Raw genomic sequence first — 13,404 nt, 5'->3', positions numbered from 1 at the left:
TCTTGTGTAGCTTCTCCAAATTATGCACAAACAAATCAGCATTACTGAGCATTTACCTGAGCTTTAGGCACCCCGGTGTTCATTCAACATACAGCATGGCATGTCATCAGCTTGGCCTTATCGGTTCAACCAGATGCTGAACTAGGAATGCTTTTACCAATTGCAGAGCTCTAAGGGCCAGGCAGATATCGCACAGGGAAATCACCCGTGAAATCCCCCCTCGTGTGACAATAATACGGGGATACACCATGCCGGAAAATGCCTGGGTAGTGAGTTACACGCGGACACATAAGTCCTACGTGTAGGGGTTTAATGCGCACGATGCCACCTGTGAAGCGTCTCCGAAAAGTGGAGCTGCGAACAGTGTCCTTGACATGTAGAGGGACGCATCGGATCCATGTATGTGCTTGTCTGCCCCGGCGCTCGTCGGGGAGATCTATGAGTTAAACAACAGGGCAGAGATTGCGCACTGGCTCCACACAGCACCAAGATGTGCTCAGTCCCCACACACCCAGCAGATGTTAGTGTGTATGCACCGTGTACCGCTAGCAACAGCGCCCGACTTACCTTCACTAGTTTCTGCCTCGAGCTCCTGGTTGTCACACAACACTTAGCGGGGATTCCTCCTTTTGTTTCAACTCGTAACAATATCCCGTGAGTCCCGAGCACAAACTGCGTACCGTTTCTTCCTTACCTTTGGGGACAACGTGCTCGCTCCGGTTTAAACCGAAAACGCCTCCCTCAGGAAGACAACTTGAAAGTTTGATAGAAAGTTACGTGCTGGCCTCGCTGCGCTATGCAGCTGCTGGAGGGATGAGATCATTCCAGGCAGCTTTCCTGCTTGCTTGCTTGCTTGCGCTCTCTCTCTCTCTCTCTCTCTCTCTTGCTCTCTCTCTCTCTGTTTATTTCTGCCCCGGAGTCTCGCGAGAAGGCTTCGTGGGTCAAAGCAAACGTTACCATGGTAACAGTGCTCACCTGTGGTGGGCAGACTGGAAAGACGAAGAGCTCCCACTCTGTAACAAAAAGCAATGGTTGAAAACTATGCAAGCTAAATAAAACACTTTAAGGGAGGAGGAGGGGGGGGGGGGCTTAAACTATTTTGCCATATTGCTTTATTCAGGGCCTGGTGGTTTTGTCCCAATACATGCATTTACAGAGATGGTGTTAGAAACTTCTAGCACAAGTACATAAGATTCAATTAGTATAATCGTTCATGTGTTGATTTGGGACTACAATGAAGTGATTCCTCTTTCAAACATAAACGATCTTTAGTGGCATTTCTCTGTAAGCTGTCTTTATATGGCGATGGAGGAGACGCCCGTGTATTGATCCTCTAATATTTGCTGTCTCTAAAAAAGGCTACAACACAGACCAGTCAACGTGTGGGAGATTGACTAAGTGTCTTTCAATACACTGACAATTTTTTTTTTATCTCATATGCAAAAAAAAGCTACAACTACCAGAGCCAATTACAAGCTATCCAGCGTCAGGTGACAGTGAACGTTTCACTGTAGCAACCTGACAAAGACATTAGAGCTCTGCCTGTGGCTCTGACATCATTAGCTGATGTGAATGTGAGCTGATGTGCAGAAAATCCACAGCTAATCTGCAGACCTTGCAAACAATGCACACTGTACATATAAAACTAGAGCTGAATAAGAGCTCATTAAACAGTGGCAAGGCTCATTCTTTTTGAAAACACATGATTTAGCACTTGTCTGCCTTTGTCACTGGTAGCAAAGCATTCCTGCAGCTGTGCAGTCTACTGGTATCAGCAGATCTTTCTCGGAAATGTAGGTCTAGTGAAATAGAGAGGAAAGAAGAGCTCAACAAATTAAAAATGAAACAGCAAGATGGAGGATGCATAATGTGCACAAACAACATAAGAGTGATTTTAATGTGCAATGGTGATACACATTACAAGTCCACATTCTTCCTACTGTATTTCAAGTCTAATGTCTGTGCCTTTACAGGGTTGTTTTAAACTTGATCTATTTTGTCAGGTTTGCATTAGAGCCAAATATTATATCAGGTGATTCACAATATATATGGACCGTTTAAAAAGATAAAACAAGAAAAAATGTGGTTTAAATATTTTATTCCAGTGCAAACATTTTGTGAAAGTATGTGGTGAATGCTAATTCTTAAATGCATTACAGAAGTTCTTTAGTTTGTATAATCAATTCATTAGCACCATCTGCTGGCTATGGGCTAGCAAAGGACAAAAGAAAGTTCCCTGCTTTTGAAGTGATTCTTCTTCTAAAGTACATGTTTAAATGTATAGAGCTATACTGTAACTTTCCTATTCTTATATCAACAACATATAAACATATATCAAATTCATTTATCCACTACTGTTAAGCACTTATAAGGCCTCAGATGATATTCCATAAACTTTTTAAGAATATCATCCTCATTTAATAAGGCTTAAAGGGGTGGAGGACAAAATATCAGCTTTGTCTTTCATGAACGAGAAGTCATTATGAGGTGGAAGCTATTCTTAAGTCTTTGTTAATTTTAGCAGTCTTTGAATGTCAGGCTCGATGTCAATGGTGGGGAAGTTTTTGCTGTATCTTTTAAAGGGCTCTCCCTCAGGCCCGATCAGGAACTTCTCAAAGTTCCAAGAGATGTCGTTCCTGCTGATGGGACTCCAAACCAGAAATTTGGGGTTCTGCATGAGGGAGTTTGGGTCATCATCAGGATAGGGAAGCTTGTCTTTTAGATAGGCAAAGACTGGGTGTGTGTTGGTTCCATTGACATCACACTTCTCAAAGATGGTGAAGCGGGGCTGAAAGCCACTGCCTGGACGCACATGCCGCAATGAATTCAAGATCTCACCATTGGAGCAGTTCTCCTACAAAACAAAATTAATGGTTTTCAGAAGGGCATTGAAAAAATACTCCACGGTTTTAAAGGCTTAACGGTACAAGTTTGACTCTAATTAAGGTGATAATAAGAATTAAGCTGATTATACTGTTGCAATCCAAACCTTTTTAGTTAGAGTGTTTGGCAAATACTAAAAAACATTATTGCAATGTCCAAAATAAAGCTACACTTTGCATACTATGCAGTCAGGCTCCAGTTCCCCGTTTTATGGGTGAACTTAACAGGAATCACTCTCTGGGAGTACAACAAAAATAGGCAAATGTTTAAAGTAAAACTTTGCTTGGAAGTAGTGGGGGAGAACTAAAGCTCTAAATGACCACATTTAAATTGGTCAGATAATGGAATAAAATTGGCTTTGATGATCTGGTAGAAAGGAATTGTAGGAATCTATTTGAAAATACAAATAGAAATAATACAAATAGAACAGGAAGCAACATTATTCCGACATAGCTTTAGACATATAAAAATGTGTCTTACTATATTTCAAGCAACAGCATTCAATTTCAACAAATTGTGCGCAGGGTCTCACTGCCCAGCCTTGAGGAATACACAACTGACCTGATATCCAAACTGGTTACAGGGAAAACCCAGGACCACCAGCCGATGGGGGTACTTGCTCTGAAGCTGATTGAGCTCGCTGAAGTCCCGGGTTGTGGTGCCTCAGAGCGAGGCCACATTCTCTATGAGCACCACCCGCCCCCTGAACACATTGAAGTCCACCGTATCTCCATCCAGCGTGGTGGCCTTCAAGTCGTAGAAAGTCTTGGCGATAAACGTCATTTCAACTCTTTTGCTTCCACACTGGAGTCAGACAGCCTGTCAATATGTGATAGTATCCAACCTGTTGGTCACCTGAGCCACTTAGGGCTCCCCCTCAGGGGTGTCAAATAGCTCTGTGGAAAACTGATCCAAGCCTGACATACAATAGCCTTCCCATGTTCCAGATAGACTGATTTAAGTGATTCTAAAACCAACCAAGTACATGGGGTGGTTTTACATGGTCTAAAGTAAGAAATTATTATACCCTTCTCTGAATAGGACTTGTGAAATTGAGTATTCATCTTTTTGAGGTCAGGTAATGTGCTTTTGATAGGTGGCACTTACATTTGTATAATTAATTTTAAACATGCATGCAACTGCATATCCTCAGTTGTATGAGATGGTTGGGAAAATTGTATGCATTTTAGCACATATTCAGCTTTACAGTATCTGTATGATGAGTATCAATTTTCTCAGTCATAAAAAATTTAACATGTGATGACCTGTCTTTTACAGCACGTGTTGAAAAATGAATCAACCTACTGTCTGAACTCTAAATGGACTCATCAAGGCTCCAATACATCACTGATTATATTTAAATATAGATGTTCAATTTATTTAGTCAAAAAAAAACAACATACATTGCTTGATTTTTTACATTATATTAAAATTACTTTTCTGCGGCACACTAAAATATCTTAAGCAGCCACACTCCTTGAATACAAAACATTGTCACATTAATAATACACGCTGCACATACATTGTCAGAGTGATAAATAAACGCTCTGCATTTAGAAAAGTCACCGAACATGGCACAACACCGTCTCCCTTGAGGAAAGAAGTTCACAACGTAAACGAATCCATCTCTGCTTGGTTTGGGTTTCGAGATGTAAATAATTCAACTCTGCTCTGGCTGCCTTGTTGCAGCATCTATTCTCTTCGGAAAACAAAAGATTTCTTTGCTACGGACTCATGTAACCAGTCAGTCAATTTGTTGATACGTAGCTGGTAAATAAAAAAGAAAAGAAGAATGGAAAAGAAGAGAGCAAGTGAGATGAAATATGGCAAACTGATGAAGCAAATATTTGGTGCAAAGTTTTCTACAAAAAAAAAAAAAAAAACAAATAGAAAAGACTGTGTACTGATAAGTGAAAATGTATATAGAACGGCTGTACTCTTCACCGGCTTCAGTGTAGGGTGATCATTCAACAAAACTGGCCAGTGTGCTTTTAGCTGCAGCTCCCTAACTGCATTTAGTAACATCATGTAACTTCATTGACTAAAAAAAAAAAAAAAATTGAACCAATGAAGCACAATCCTGCACAACAGGTCACAATTTGAAGAAGACCGATAAGGACCGATAAGATCTGGGACAAATGTCTTAAAAGTATTAGCCATGGCACTTCTATTCAACAGGTACAGGCACTCTGAGTGTTGCTGTCAGCATCTTGACTCCCCTTCACTTCCTCCAGCGCTGCCTTTTCTAGATAATCATCCAGAGACCCTAACAAGTTGTCCACATCTCTCTTGTGAGCCTGCAGTACCAGCTCTGTCACACGAATGAATGACTGGAGCAAAGAGAAAACAAACAAAAGATATGGAAAACAATGTTGTAGAGTGTTCTGCAAAAAAAAGCATACATATTTATTATCTACATTTCTTTAAATAAACCCTCTCTGTCATACCTCACTGATGTTACTGCTGGTGGAAGCACTGGTTTCAAAGAACTCCATTCCAAATGTTTCTGCGAGCTGCAAGGTGCAAGTGAAAATGGTTAGAAATACTGCCTGTGTGGAATAAACATCATTATAATTCAGCCTTTGAGATACTATAAATTCATATTTTCTCACTTTTGAGGCATTATTGGTCACTTAAATCACTGACACCATCTTTAAGCACTGGAAATGATCTAAAAACTTATTACATCATAATTAACATCATCTTGTATTTTTATTTATTTATTTATTTATTTTTATACATTAAAAAAAAAATACAAAGACCCTTTAATATAGCTCAAAATTCAACTGTCAGACCTTGTTTCCTTGGTCCTTAGTCACTTGTCTCTCAAGGTCCTCATCAGACTTGTTTCCTACCAAGATCCTCTGCACCTTGTCTGGAGCATACTGTGGGAAGAAATAAACAACAAGAAATTAGTCAGATAGTAGAGAGGCAGAGAACTTCACGGTCTTGTCACTCACACTAAGCCACTCTGTGTGTGCAGCAAGCATCAATGGTTAAATAAGCTGTAATACAAACACTGGGTCTCTGTGAAGGGCATCGAGTGCACAGGAGCAAAATGCCTATTGCCTTACTTCTTCCACATCACTGGCCCACTTCGCTATGTGCTGAAAGGACGGCTTGTTTGTGATGTCGTAAACAAAGACGATACCCTGGATAAGAATCCACAAAAAGCATAAAAGGATAAATGCTAAATTAACACAGAAAAGCAACTGCAGTTTTCACAAGGAGGGATTACCTGCGCCCGCCTGTAGTACTGTTTGGTAATGGTCTGATAACGCTCTTGTCCAGCCGTGTCCCTGCACAGATGACAAAATGCACACACGCAATGCACAAGAATCACACCAAATGTATATCATTAAGCTTGCATTTGCATGCATTTATAGAAACAATACTTACCAGATCTGAACTCGCACCTTGATGCCATCTATTTCCACTGTTTTCATTTTAAAATCAACTCCTACAAACAGTAGAAAAAAAATAAAAAAAATAAAATAAAATTGCAACTGAAGCTGAAACTGCAAACACATTAAAGAAAAAAGTAAAGCTTATCTTGCCTGAGCACCACTGACAAACTAGGGAAAAATCCTGTTTTACATTGGATATTGTGAGCTTATGGGTGTTATGCAGAGACACCATTATTCCTAATGAATATGGTATTTGGTTTGTTTCCTGCTAGGTGACAGGATGAGGGAGCTAAAATATGCGACAGCAACTGCCATCATCATAAAAGCAACAAAAAGGAGATCTAATTAAATGTATCATCCTTTAGTAAGTCAAAGTCAACGATTAAAAAAAATAATAATTTAAGCTGATTTATCCTTCTATACACTAGTAAACCATATCAGAGTGCATTATACATTTTATTGTCAATAAAGGATGATATGCAGATTGTGTTCATGATACTTTGAGAAGAAAATGCAGAGAAATTCTAAACAAAAAGGGTATTTTCATAAAGCTCATGAAGTCATCTTAAATTAGCCTGTTTTGTCTTAACAGTCTCGAACCCAAAGATGATCAGTTTCCTATCATGATTCAACAAAAAGTAGCAAATTATCAGAGTTGAGAAGCTATACTAAAATGATGTTTGGCATTTCTGCTTGAAATTCAAAATTATCTAACTCATAAGATATTTTGAGCAGACCTTTAACTTCTAATAGTAGTAAAATGACTTAACACTTCGTGTCCCACTACATCATGACAGAGTGAGGGAGAGCATGTGCTCAGGTCTAAAGAAAATAGCTTCAAATGCAGTCTCCTGTTACGTAACTAATCAATTAGTTGAACCATTTCAGCTCCACTACAGTGGATTATACTTGACATCTTTGCATTTCCTTTTGCTGACACCGCGTTCTCAGTCTCAGTAACTTCGTCTCAGCCTACTCTAAACAATGTACTGGTAAAACTTCTGCCACTCACTAATGGCATCAACAGTTTGTTGATTGGCTGATTTCACTGGCAAGCAGAATATTTTGTTTGAGATGTTCTATTCAAATTTAACTCATTTGATTTAGATTTGAATGTAGGGCTTCAGGAGAATTTGAAAATGCACTTGCTGTATATAGGTGTAAAATAATGCACCCACAGAGTTCGTCAATTCACTTTCTGTGAGGCTGCTTATGCAAAGTCAACACTGCCAGTGTCTCCCGTGTCAACTTCAAATAGAGTTTTACAGTGCTAATAAAGTCATCATGCTTTTGCTGTATGTCCCTTCAAAACAGAAGGACTGTTTTAATTGGCACTCAAACCCTTATGTAGCATATAGCTTACATAAAGTGACTTTTAATTCTTGCACATAGCCTTTTAAAATACCTTTAACAAATACAGAGCTCGTGCCAAAGACACTGTAGTTATGAGCATTAAAGACACACACCTTGAGATAATTGAGGTCATCTACAATGACAATATCTGACCTGAACAAGATCTGCCAGATACTTCCCATGCAAGCTTCCCCACCCTCCAGGATTCTGTCCCCAGGCTCCCTCAGCTTCCAGGAGGCTCCACATTAGTCACAACAAACTATAAGTCTACCACCTACCATGGCCATTTTCTATTTCCATGATTTCTTTATGCAACCAATTCCCCAAGGAGCCATCATTCACACAGTCAGGAAGGGCAGCAGTGAGCCACTATCTAGTGTCTTCATCAGTCCAGAAGTTACATTTAAATAAAAAAATAACTTAAGTCTGAGAAAATTAATTTGGCTGTGGAGCTTCCTTCTCATTGTTAATGTGACACACTTGAAAGGCTGCTTTCACAGACCAACTCTATCTTTTAATACATTTCTTAGGATCAGATCTCTAATACAAAATGTGAGGTTAGTCGTTTTCAGATGGCCATGAGCAGCTTAGCTTTCTTAGTGCGGACATGTTTTTCACCCAGTTATGACCGAGGTAGTTTGTTTGTACTAATCCCACTGGCTAGAGAGGCCTGCTAGTTATACACATCCCAAATATAAGGAAAAATTAAATTGTTCTTAATTCAAATGACAAGTCGCAGCCTCGACACTAAACCACCTGTAAAAAGTGTTCACTGATGTCTGTCCCAGTCGGCCAGCAGCTGATGAGTGGAAACTTGTTGGATGGCTTACCGATGGTGGAAATGTGTGAAGGATCAAATTCACTTTCCGTGAACCTGCGCAGCATACAGGTCTTTCCTACCCCAGAGTCTCCGAGCATGAGCAACCTACACAAAATGTCGTACTGCTTAGCCATGGCTAGAAACTAAAACATAAAAGACAGCATGACTCCTCTTGTAGCTCCTGGCTGGTGTACTTATTCATAAACTCTGGTGCGGCCTTCAGGTCCCCTCGGAAAACTAATTGCTCTACTCTCCGAGTTACCGCGGTCTGCAACGTGGACTACTCGACAAAATTACACTCTTTATATAGAAATACAGAGGGCTACTTTAAGATTTAGCGGCAGAATTAGACAATATGTTGCCGACACCTAAAACGCCCTTCTTTAAAGTTATCCGACTGCACTCAATCATTTGTTTACACAATTTCCTACGGCTACGAAGGCGGCATACCGCCTGCATCCTGGCTGCCTCAGGTAGGACACCTCACCTGAACTGAGTCTAAATTCAATATTTAAACAATAAACGTAGAGCTGCTGTGAGGACGAACTTCCCCAATAAAGCCCCACCCGAGTAAAAATATCTTTGCCAACCAACAATATTCATTTTTATTAGATTTAATATTGTCATACTCCACTGCCCCCATATTGTTTAATTTAAATTGACAAATCCTTCCTTGACAACTCTATTTTTCAAAACTCAATCAAGTCTTTAACTGAGTCATTTGAATGGGAAATTAGTTCATGCCATTACTTAGCTTTTTCTCTCCCAAGTACTCAAACAAAAACCGGTTAAATATCTGGAAAACAAAGCCACTTTAGGAGGCCTTATATACAAGGGCTCATACCTTAAATAACAAGAAACATGCTGGCTCACAAATACATCCCAAAAAGGATAAAATAGTTTTATTTATGGTCTTGTAATCAAGGTGTGCCTTAACTTGCAAGACAACCACTGGCAGTATGTACAACATACCTATAATTTCCAAGGAATGGAACAAATATTGATTACACACACACTAATTCACCTCTGCAAAAAGGAAAGAGAAAAAAGATACACATTCCCAGCACAGGCAACTATTTTGAGGAAAGATTTTTTTTTTTCTCCGCAGAACTGACACCATTTAAGAGTATACAGTTTAAATACTACACACTGAAATGGACTTTCATTAGCAAAAATCAAGGCCCTTTAACTGCATTGTGTAACATTCAGTATCCCTTAGGAAATTAATGTTATACTCACACTGTAATTCTAACAAAAACAGAGGAAAATAAATAGTTGAACCAGTGAAAAATCCACCATAACATGTCAATTTCATTGTCATCCTGTGTTCACTGGAATTTCTCAAGCCCAATTTTAGAGAGATCAAACAAAAACTATGGGGGAAATACATTTTTTTTTTGTGCATCACTATAAATAGAGGGATTCATTAGACTACACAAATATGTTCAAAGACAAAAACTCCAGCCACCTACACTGAATACAGAGGGTTGCATCTTGCATAACAGACCTTTTTTACAAAGCAAATTCACATTCTTTTCTGGAAAAGTATGAATATTAAAAAGGTAAACTATGTCTAATTACCATTTTGTCAAAAGGTTATTGAGTCTCCCAACTCCTCCAACACATTGCAGAGGTTGTTACATACAACCCAAAGAAAAAAATAAGTTTGTGGAGCCTCATGCCTTTTCATCTCCACATTTGATTATGAATGGTTATCATGAGGTCTGAAAAGCATAAAGTCCTTCAAAATTGCAGAGCTGCCTCACTTTGGGGGTTTCAAGGTGGGAGCTGGAGTGACAGGATGCTCACCACTAGGAAAAGGTAAAAGCATTTTTATACATAATAGCACCTCTCTCAAACCATCTCTACATCGTCTCCTGCACTAGCTTAAGAAGGCAGGACTGAGTGCGGACACGTTGGGGCAGGTAAGAATACAGTCAGTTTGGAGAGCAGGGGGCACCCAAGTCTAGCTGGTTTCCACACGGAGCTTCTTTCGACTGGGTGGCTCATCTGGCTCCGATTCAGAGCTGGAATCAGACCCACCGTCAAAAGCGGACACAGCACTCCCTTTACGGTTTGTGTACAAGTTGGTGTCAGAAGAGTAGTTTGTCTGGAGCTGAGTGTTCCCCTTGGCCTTCTCCAGTGCGCGAACTACAAGTGGCACACAAACACAGCGAGGCAGAAAGCACATGGTCAAACTCTGCACAGAAGATGGGAACAACCATTTCACACTGCAATAAAAACCTCCCTCTACTTACCCTGCTGCTCCAGCAGTGCATTCTGCTTCTTCAAGTCGTCGATATCTTGCTGGTGGGTATGGTTTTTCCGCCTCATGAATTGGATGTACTCAGTGGCTTTGTCTAGAATCTGTGCTCGGGAAGCCTGTTTAACACAAGACTGTCAGCAGACATTTCAGAGAGGGATCAAAATACAGTGTGTATTTGTTTATGTAAAACAGGTACCAATTGTGCCCATAGTGTTGGGAGTGTGTCTCGCTCAGGGGACACACCTCCAGGTGGGTAGGCTGGGATTCGATCCAGCAGCTTCTGCATCCCATCCAGCTGCTCTACCTATTGAGCTACCAGGCCACTTATCCAGCATTATCACATTTGTCTAAACTTCATGTAGTATTTAAACATTTTTTTACTTGCTAGATGAGTCAGGGCATAAAGAAAACAAGCATGTTATCCTCTCACCTTCTCCCCTTGTAATGCGGGCACAGAATCCCGTAAACTGTGAAAGCTGTCTTTAATGTGGTCCCTGCGTTTGCGCTCCAGAGCGTTGTGATGTGCTCGCTTGTCTGCCTGCAAAGGGATGTGAAGGTTTATATGACTTCTTTATTAGGTATTTTAAAAAATCGTGCAAACACAACATGCATAAACGTAGCCGTCAAATTCTTTCACAGAAGCTATGTGTCTGCATGTGTAAATTCAGTTTTCTTGACATTATAACTCAAGAACATGTTTTGTAAGGATAATGTTTACAAGGATGTCATCTCTGTTTGCAGAATCTTAACTGAATATTAGCTGTTTGCTTTTAGTAGTTTAAAAGGGCATACATCCTAACAGAGTAATTACTTTGTTTAGCTAAAGTCAAAACGCTGAGCACTGTATTGTTAATCAACAAACACAATAAAATCCATCCTTAATCCATGTTGATAAAATAATTTCTTTAATGATCGGAAAGTATAACGGTCCTGATAGTATAAGACTCTGTCAAGTGGTATACACATTTTTCCTGAAGTTTATTGATTTAGAAAATAATTTATATTACTAACAAGGTGTATCAAACATTTCCTTTTCTGTGGCAAACGATACAGTATGGAACACTACAACCCCAACTTGTTTTGATATGAAGGTTTGAAGGATTCTGGTATCTTTGATATGTATAAAGCTTCAAAGCCATATTAAAATTGGGGGAAGAAGAGAATGACCAGATCACATATGTCGAAGTGTGCTTGAAACATCACAGCACACTTTGAGACAACTGAGCAGGTAAGTAACAATGTACAGTGGATTTGACGTTACGTTTCCAAATGCCATCAACAGCAGCAGTGCTGCATTACAGTTGTAGGAAACATTTTTACGTGGGTGGAGGGAAGCACAAAAAACACATCCGTATTTAGTGTTATGAGAAATGCAGCCGAACAACAGTGCAAAGTTAATGTGGAGCGAGGGTTGGCAGCACCGCACAGGAAAACTACTTTGTAAATGTAGCGCCGATCTGCTGCTTTGGCCTTTCAGTGAATGCCGATTAAAACTAAAGGCTCAAATTACATGATCAAGCCAACATATAATGTACCACTTGAGGCTCCTAGCTACGAACGAGCCTGCTATGTATAGTTAGGCTGACGTGCCAGAGTAAGCCATTTTACAAGAAAACACGTTTGGATTTTACATTTTAGTATAACTATACGAGATTCATTTTAACAAAATAATGGAGACCACGCTCGGTCACGTCGTAGTTCAGATCAGCTGACCTTGTTGGCAGAGACAGATTTAAAGACTGTTCATGGAAATGTGTTTTCAATGTCAGTAGCTTCGTGGTAACTGCACTTTACACGACAAATGGACACAATTGAACTACAGCAGCACAAGCGACCAGAATGAGAGCTGTCAATTTATTAAAACAAGTTGAACTTGCGTCAAGCTGCTCCACGGAAACAATCCACGTCGAAGAGTTTCAACGCAGCAAAACCACGCAACTTTTCAATCGAACTAATTTTCTAGGTTTTCATTTACAAGCCAGACAACCAACACTCCATTAAACTTTGACTTCTAGGAACTGCAAGCCTGGCTTCTCTAAATGTACTGCTAGCCAATAATCGAAGCTAGCTAGCTAGCTAATCAGATAGCGTTGGTGGTCAGGAATAGCAAAGTTGCTGTTCGGCTAAAAAACTGGCTAGCTACTTCTAGAGGAAACTAAACCACATACATCGCTGTCGACTTCGATGTCATCGTTTTCGCTCATTCTTCGGTAAAAATGTATGCGAAAAGAAAACAAGCAACCACCAAACACAATACAGCAGCAAATGAATGCAAGAAATAAAGTGTAGAACGGATATCTTCTACACGAGAAACATAACGATCAGCGCTTTCACTACACGTGATTCGCCTACACATGGACGGGAAAACACAAAGAGCGCAGGCGCAGAAAAATACGGCATTGTGGGTAATGTAGTTACACGTTAATATGAGACCTTCTGTTGAGGAATTATAAACTACCTTTCCCATAAGTCCACCATTTTTGACGCGCTCACCAAAATATACCATTGACTGTTGACTAATCTATTAGCTAATACGTTCGTTTTACATATTTGCTGTAACTATAGCAATATACTGGAAAGCTACATTTCACAAAACTGCCATAAATAAATAAAATGTAAACATATACATACTGTGTGATGTCACAAATGTTTTATGTTAAATGATGTTGATGATC

At 39.8% G+C, this 13,404-nt stretch overlaps 4 protein-coding genes across 7 annotated transcripts in view; all 4 read right to left on the bottom strand.

Moving 5' to 3' along the window:
- The window catches only part of LOC137101587 (signal-induced proliferation-associated 1-like protein 1), a 33,887-nt gene extending 33,015 nt beyond the window's left edge, over positions 1 to 872 (bottom strand). Inside the window, exon 1 of one of the 2 annotated variants that reach the window (XM_067480197.1) lies at positions 568 to 872. The gene's annotated coding sequence lies outside the window, so the exon portion shown is untranslated. The remainder of the gene's footprint in view (positions 1 to 567) is intronic. The other variant, XM_067480196.1, reaches the window with a different exon arrangement.
- A 1,215-nt stretch (positions 873 to 2,087) lies between these two features.
- On the bottom strand, positions 2,088 to 3,692 carry gpx2 (glutathione peroxidase 2). The gene is made up of 2 exons (XM_067479794.1): positions 3,445 to 3,692; positions 2,088 to 2,854 (listed from the first exon to the last, which is right to left on the bottom strand). The coding sequence occupies exons 1-2, from the start codon at positions 3,664 to 3,666 to the stop codon at positions 2,501 to 2,503; spliced, it is 576 nt and encodes a 191-aa protein (XP_067335895.1). The 5' UTR covers positions 3,667 to 3,692; the 3' UTR covers positions 2,088 to 2,500.
- Positions 3,693 to 4,258: 566 nt separating this feature from the next.
- LOC137101921 (ras-related protein Rab-15-like) lies at positions 4,259 to 8,844 on the bottom strand. Its single transcript, XM_067480908.1, has 7 exons — positions 8,474 to 8,844; positions 6,283 to 6,343; positions 6,122 to 6,182; positions 5,958 to 6,035; positions 5,679 to 5,768; positions 5,331 to 5,396; positions 4,259 to 5,213 (listed from the first exon to the last, which is right to left on the bottom strand). Exons 1-7 carry the CDS (start codon positions 8,595 to 8,597, stop codon positions 5,055 to 5,057), a joined length of 639 nt encoding a protein of 212 aa, XP_067337009.1. The 5' UTR covers positions 8,598 to 8,844; the 3' UTR covers positions 4,259 to 5,054.
- Positions 8,845 to 9,350: 506 nt separating this feature from the next.
- Positions 9,351 to 13,095, bottom strand: LOC137101001 (protein max-like). 3 transcript variants are annotated; one of them, XM_067478786.1, is made up of 4 exons: positions 12,898 to 13,095; positions 11,160 to 11,267; positions 10,722 to 10,845; positions 9,351 to 10,614 (listed from the first exon to the last, which is right to left on the bottom strand). In XM_067478786.1, the coding sequence occupies exons 1-4, from the start codon at positions 12,931 to 12,933 to the stop codon at positions 10,430 to 10,432; spliced, it is 453 nt and encodes a 150-aa protein (XP_067334887.1). In that variant the 5' UTR covers positions 12,934 to 13,095; the 3' UTR covers positions 9,351 to 10,429. The 3 variants fall into 3 exon arrangements, with proteins under 3 accessions (XP_067334887.1, XP_067334886.1, XP_067334888.1); XM_067478785.1 differs by having other exon boundaries at positions 10,722 to 10,860; positions 12,898 to 13,094; XM_067478787.1 differs by lacking the exons at positions 11,160 to 11,267; positions 12,898 to 13,095 and adding an exon at positions 10,926 to 11,153.
- Between the last annotated feature and the right edge of the window lie 309 nt (positions 13,096 to 13,404).

This window comes from Channa argus, chromosome 16, assembly GCF_033026475.1.
Source record: "Channa argus isolate prfri chromosome 16, Channa argus male v1.0, whole genome shotgun sequence".
Classification (NCBI taxonomy): domain Eukaryota; kingdom Metazoa; phylum Chordata; class Actinopteri; order Anabantiformes; family Channidae; genus Channa; species Channa argus.
This window is presented reverse-complemented; position numbering and strand designations above follow the sequence as displayed.

Coding starts and splice junctions, on each gene's coding strand:
- LOC137101001 (XM_067478785.1), bottom strand. CDS start 12,933: ATGAGCGAAAACGATGACATCGAAGTCGACAGCGAT. Junction 11,268..12,897: donor ACATCGAAGTCGACAGCGAT/GTATGTGGTTTA, acceptor ATCCCTTTGCAG/GCAGACAAGCGAGCACATCA. Junction 10,615..10,721: donor TGCACTGCTGGAGCAGCAGG/GTAAGTAGAGGG, acceptor TGCCACTTGTAG/TTCGCGCACTGGAGAAGGCC.
- LOC137101921 (XM_067480908.1), bottom strand. CDS start 8,597: ATGGCTAAGCAGTACGACATTTTGTGTAGGTTGCTCATGCTCGGAGAC. Junction 6,344..8,473: donor TTCACACATTTCCACCATCG/GTAAGCCATCCA, acceptor TACTGTTTGTAG/GAGTTGATTTTAAAATGAAA. Junction 5,769..5,957: donor GGGCCAGTGATGTGGAAGAA/GTAAGGCAATAG, acceptor TTCTTCCCACAG/TATGCTCCAGACAAGGTGCA.